This window comes from Orbicella franksi, chromosome 1 (genome assembly GCF_964199315.1).
Source record: "Orbicella franksi chromosome 1, jaOrbFran1.1, whole genome shotgun sequence".
Lineage (NCBI taxonomy): Eukaryota > Metazoa > Cnidaria > Anthozoa > Scleractinia > Merulinidae > Orbicella > Orbicella franksi.
This window is the reverse complement of record NC_138145.1, coordinates 3,600,766-3,606,941: the sequence shown is the minus strand read 5'-3', so window position 1 is coordinate 3,606,941 and position 6,176 is coordinate 3,600,766. Positions and strand designations below refer to the sequence as shown.

The window sequence follows — 6,176 nt, the reverse complement described above, 5'->3', positions numbered from 1 at the left end:
GTAATTGTCTGTCATTTACAGGGCAGTGTTCAGAATCAGAAGATCAGCATGCCACGTTCTTTTCTAGTGAGAGGAAGACCACAAGCAAATCTTGTCCCAGTGGATAAAAGTGCAGCCCCAGCTCAAACGAGAACCATTCCAGGTGAGCAAAAAAACCTTAAGTACACTCTAGCACGCAAACGAGTCTTTTATCAGTTTCACTTTTCTTTTAAAAAAATTGTCCGAGTGGTCAGGACAGAAGTCAGAATATGAAAAGAACTTGATTTGATTGTGCGGGAAAAACCTGTGATGTTTACAAAATAACGCGCAGGATTCTTATTGAAGTGACCGTGTGAGATGAATCATGGCACAAACCAAAGTGAGCGGGGCTATAAATCACACACGAACTCTCAACTGTTAGGATTACTCTTCCAAGCGAGAACATCATCGCGCACCTACAAGTGCATTTCCATCAAAAAACCCTCACCACTATCTCACTCTTAAAAGAAATACAGAAATCGCCAAACTGGGGTCTTTCGAAGTTTCTTTGGTGAAGCGCGTATAACTCTGCCTTCAGGAGAAATACAATGTTTCTAAGACACATCAAGTTCTTTGAGATATTTCAATCTGATATTGTAGCACTCACTTACGGTTAGAAAAGGATGGGACCACAATGCAAACCAAATGAACCGTTTTTCTTACAAGATGTAATCTTTGTTTATTCTTCTAGATCAGTTAAAATTTGCACAATTAGTTTTGCCTAACCACAACTCTAACTTCTCTATAACTTCTGCTCTCATCTATCCTTCCATCTTCGTAAAATGAATTAAATAAAATGAATCGTACAGGAAAATAAAAAACGCAAGGGGAACGAATTAAGACAAAGAGAGCACTGGCACAGGCTTATAGCAAGCTCTGAGCAGATCTTCTATTGAAGGAATCTTTTAACGGTTTGATTCCACCTTGTTTTAAATGGTTTATTTTGATGTTCTTAATTGCTTAGCTTACGATGTTAAGCTTAGATAATGACTAATTTTTCGCAGCGCGGAACAACAAGTGGAAATAGATTTTTGCTTACTTCACAGTTTTCGAATTATCGAAACATTGAAAAGAACAAATAATTCAAGATTTTACTATATACGGAGAGATTTCCTAATAAAGCTACCCTTTCCTAATTCGGAACAAAATCCCTAAACGGTTGAAAATCTTTGGCACTTCTTTCATATTACTTTTTTAAAATTTGCGCTAACACCAAAATCACCCACAAAATTTCGACTCTCGTTTCATAAAAAAAATGGATTTAAAACTCGTAAAACTGCTTTCAAAATGCTGGCATTCGAAATTCAGTGCGGCATCGAGGGTGGGTTTTAAATGCGTTCGGTTTTCCGGCGGTTACTTGGTAGCCCATTAATCTATCAGCTATGTGCCAAACGTTTGGCGTGGTCCTTTCATAACAAATGGTATCTGTTTTCAGCAATCTTCTTTATTGCAAATATGGCCATCCTTTAAAAGCGACTGGTGTAAAGTTCGCCCTAAAAATAATCTCAAAAACGTCCGTTTCCTATTGCAGATATCAAAACGGAGAAGACCCCTGCCGATACAGATAAATCAGTGGAAACAAGCCGTGATGTCCTGCCTTCTGCACAAGACTTTTCTTTCAAGCAAGTTCACGAGGCTGATTATCGCCCACGCATTTCTCTTCCCACTCTTGTCAGACGGCATGGCGTAGAGTACTTTGAGACGAAGTTTACTTTTCCCAAGGTTCCTTTCTCATTGCCGGCTCCACCAACGCCTTTCGTCTTTAGACCGGTACCTCGATATGGTGCTCTACCTTTCTCGTACAGTTGCCCAAATCTTGTACCAAACCCAGACGCATTAGCCTTCCGTCATCTCGTTCATCAGTCACCATTCATTCAAAGAAGCTTCGGTCAAGAGGCTTTCTTTCCCTCGGTCGGAGTGGCAGGTTGCCGAGATCCACCGAACTTAGGCGAGCTGGTAGAACGAGAAACGAGTGCTAACAACGAAGAGATAACGCCAGACGAGCAAACCTTCAAAACGAAACTTTACAAGTGCCAAGAATGTGGAAAGGAGTTTAAGAGGCCTTCAAGTCTCTCCACTCACAAACTTATTCACTCCGACCACAAACCATACTCTTGTAATTATTGTGGGAAAAATTTTCTCCGCAAGTCCGACATGAAGAAACACACACTGATGCACACGGGAGTGAAACCGTTCCAATGTAAGCAGTGTGGCAAGGTTTTCAGCCAGTCGTCCAACATGTTAACCCACATGAGGCGCCATACAGGGATTAAACCTTTTCCTTGCAAGATTTGTGGCAGGAGATTTTACCGTAAAGTCGATGTTCGCCGCCATACGATGAGACATGAGTATAGAACAAGCCCAGAGAGTGAAAAGACTAATTAAACCAAATATACACTTTTCTTAAAGAACATTAAACTAGGAGATCAGGCCTTAAAGTATTCGAAACTGTATTGTAGAATATAACGGAATCAAGCATTTACCCCTAAACTGTGAGCGAAGAGTTAAGGAATACAGATAGACTTCTTAATAAAATTGATAGAACATCACTGATTGCATTTAAACGTTTAAGACAGAGAACCGCATGTCTACCTGTACTGAGAAGGTTGGTAGATTTTTACTAGAAGAGTACTTTACGATTTGATAAAGATTTCTCAGAAGGTATGCAGGACAATTAAAAATATGGTTATTTGGTGTTATTTTCAAGTTCAATATGTGCATATGAAGGTGTAAAAAAGTGTCGCATTAATTGCCTTATTTGTCGAAGTCTTTACTTTTGCCCTTCGTTCGTTTAATGTTGAATTATAATGCTACTTCACCATGCAAAGAGGAAATAGCTTCTGTATTGCTAAACACAGAAAAGGTAGCTCAAAAACTGAATCACGGTTTTGCACATAAATATGCATGCGTCGTTTTGTTCTTAAAAGAATTCAACCTTAATTTGAATTGAACATGTTGAGCAGGTAACACGTTGTTAGTTGTCCATTGCGCAAGGAATAAAACATTGAGTATTATTAATACACTGTTAGTTCAAAAAATGTATTTTGGTCTCAAAACAGATCGATCTATGATGAGTTTTCTTAGAAGTAGGGCTACCCAGCCTTAGTTTGTACGCCACACAATGAATTTCTACAGTAAAGATTATGTCGCTTTAGAAATAATGTATAGGCCATTCAATAAACAAACATAATATTGTATGATAATATGATTTTTCCGACAGGTGAAACGGACCACAAAAATAAATAGCTTAGTGTATTTCGTTCGTTTGAATTAAAGTAAGCTTTGTTAGAATGTTCCAGCTTTCTTCTTGTATCGATAAACTGCTTAATTCCAAAAACTGCGTTGTTTAAAATGTTGATATTGTTGTGACCTGCTATAGGAATAATTTGACTAAACAAAGAACAAAACATGCTCTTTTTAAACCACTTATTGGAAAGTAAGACTGTATAATTGCGTTTCAATTTTCGATCCTTTGCCAGCTTTTTACTCGAATAAGCCCTCATTGTAAGAAAAATATTTACTTTCTTCGACGCAGCTGACAAGAAGGAAAAGTGAAGCAGCTTGGTTCCTATGAGACCAAAACCACTTGAAAACACTTCAAGCTCGTGATGGCGCTAAATTAGTTTTCGACTTTCTTTTATCTTTGTTTTACTCAAACCTAAAGCGTTAATAGCAATCAAGATAATATACGTTTGCATTTTATTGATACTTACAAATTTTTTGCCGAAAAGAGCCTGATTTTGGCTTTGAATAAAATGTATAATATTTCTTATTCCTTTGTGTAGTTGTGTCGCTATTCTGTGAAGGACAACCTGAGCAAGCTATCACAACGTCGACTGACCGCCAAGCAAGAATATTATTAAAAATGTCAACAAATTAGCGCTGAAAACCAACGTTTATTTACAATATTCGAGTGATATAATATTGAACATTCTTTATTGCCATCATATGTCAGGATTATCGTGAAAAGTGCCATTCTCGAGTCAAAACTGTGTCGGACGTCCAAACCGAGCATTCAGCAAAGTTAAAAATATATCTCAAATCAAAAAGACAGCTCCGAGAATCAGTCAGTCATCTTTACCCTCAGCACTGTTTAACAGGTTGCAACTTTGAAAAGCATACGCGCGTTAACAAAAGAAAATAAAATAAATCAGGGCGAGAGGAATTATTTTGTGGTCGCCGAAGAACATTCTAAAAGATTTAAGCTAATGGAACATCAGCGACAATGGGTACCTGTCATGGACAAATAAGACGATATTCAAGAACTGAACAGCCTTGTAAAACTCCCATGGTAACATGACCGAGTCCAAGGGGAATGCAATTTAAAAAGGGTTACCACCTGCTTGAAATTCACGGAGAGGACATCCCGCTCTCGTGATCATAGACACCGGAATCTAGGCAGCTAAACAATAGTGAGAAAGAAAGTAGTTTTCATGATAAATCCCGCAACTATTATAACATAATGGATTTTAAATGAAAGAAAACGTGCTCTGTTTTTAAACCTCCCCTGCTAGTCTCTTTTGTAGTAAACTGCGACGCGAAAAGAGCGGTCGAGTCCAAACTATGCACTTGACCGTTTATAATCGTGTAATTACAACATAATTTTTTGAATGTGGCTAAACAAAAGCTTTAATATTTATCAAAATTTATTCGAACTGCTCGACAGTGAACTAAAAATACTTTTAGCCGAGTTTCACCGGGGTTCTTACGTTTTGGGTGAGTACTTGTGGCGTATCCAACTTTAGTTTCACTCCAATTGCAGTACACCTTAACATAATTACAACTTCCTTTGTATATTTTTAAAACCAGCGGGTTTTGTTTAATGCGTTGTCAGTGATAAATGATGGCGGCTGTCTTTGAATAACATTTAGTAAATTGAACAGAAGCTGAAAACGTTCGTGAATGCCTACATATGTAACTTAATGAGAAAATAAAACGAGTTCAACGGAGCAAAACTGTGTAGCAGCTTTGAATTCTCTTTTGCGTAATGTTTATCAAAAGTCGAACTGATCAGTTGAATCATTCAAAAAGTTACGATAACCACAATAACAATTTGATTTTTCCTGCTCTTCATCTTTGGCTGCTAATCTATAGACATACATCACTCTCACGTCTGTTTAAGACTGAGTTGCGTGGGAAAATTCTCAAAAATGCTCAACCCCAAATTTAACAAATTACGAGCAAGAAATCTTATTTTTGGTCCAAAATTTCATTACTTAGGAGAAAAACGAAATTGAACGCGTCGTTTTTGTGTCTTCATTTGTGAAAATAAATTAATTTCTTATCCTCGGGTCAAAAGTATAGCGCTCTATTATTAAAATTAGGTTAAAAGTTTGTTGCGAAATTTCACACAAGCTCTGGGGTATCAATGTCAATAATAAACGGAAAAGCAAAATGTTGCAAATTTTCTGTTGTAAATTTCCTTATTTATTGAATTGGCTAGTGTATGTTTTTTCTTGTAAGCGAAGGTATGGGGTGGCTTCGATTTATCTCAGCTAACTTATTTACGCATTTCAATTCACTGATAAAACGGCATGGTGTTTTAATAAGCTTTTCTCTACTTTGCTACAAGATGTGAGATGAAACCAACATAGCTTCGCAATACCAATGTTGGATACTACATGAAATACGCTCTTTAGATTGCACAGTATCAGCCTGATTAACACTCTTGCTGCTCTGTCATCTTCCTTTGTGAAAGTGAACACTGAACGCAATGAAAGCCTCAGCACAGGGGCCACTACTACACATGCTTACTGGACAGCGTAAGGTCTGTTCTATCGCGGGCTCAGCACTTAAATCGAAGATGTTTCATTTGTATTGAAATAACTAATTAGAAAGTAAAAAAAGGCAATTTTGAGCCAAGACAAAGATTGACCTCAAGAAAGGAACGATAATCGCATGCAGCCCTCATGATGAATAATATGTAAGTTTTCTTTAACGGCTAGCCGCGTGTAAAATAACCAGATAGCTTGAGTACTCTTAAGAGAAGAATGAGTAAAAACAGACCCTCAAGATGTTCTAATTTCTAACAACTTTGTTAGTAAGCAAGAATCATAAGAACGGCTACAATAGCTTAGCAAATGATTGGAGAAATACAATTTCCCCGTTGACTACTGACCCAGTGAAATTCGTCGGTTTTATTGTTATCGAAAGTCCAT

At 37.5% G+C, this 6,176-nt stretch overlaps 1 protein-coding gene across 2 annotated transcripts in view; it reads left to right on the top strand.

Moving 5' to 3' along the window:
* Nucleotides 1-3,808, top strand: part of LOC145485822 (uncharacterized) — a 3,973-nt gene extending 165 nt beyond the window's left edge. Inside the window, exons 2-3 of one of the 2 annotated variants that reach the window (XM_081464473.1) lie at nucleotides 22-142; nucleotides 1,550-3,808. In XM_081464473.1, coding sequence (XP_081320599.1) covers nucleotides 49-142; nucleotides 1,550-2,403 — 948 coding nt within the window. In that variant the 5' untranslated portion in view covers nucleotides 22-48 and the 3' untranslated portion in view covers nucleotides 2,404-3,808. Of the gene's footprint in view, nucleotides 143-1,549 lie in introns of both variants that reach the window. The other variant, XM_081464465.1, reaches the window with a different exon arrangement.
* Nucleotides 3,809-6,176: the final 2,368 nt, after the last annotated feature.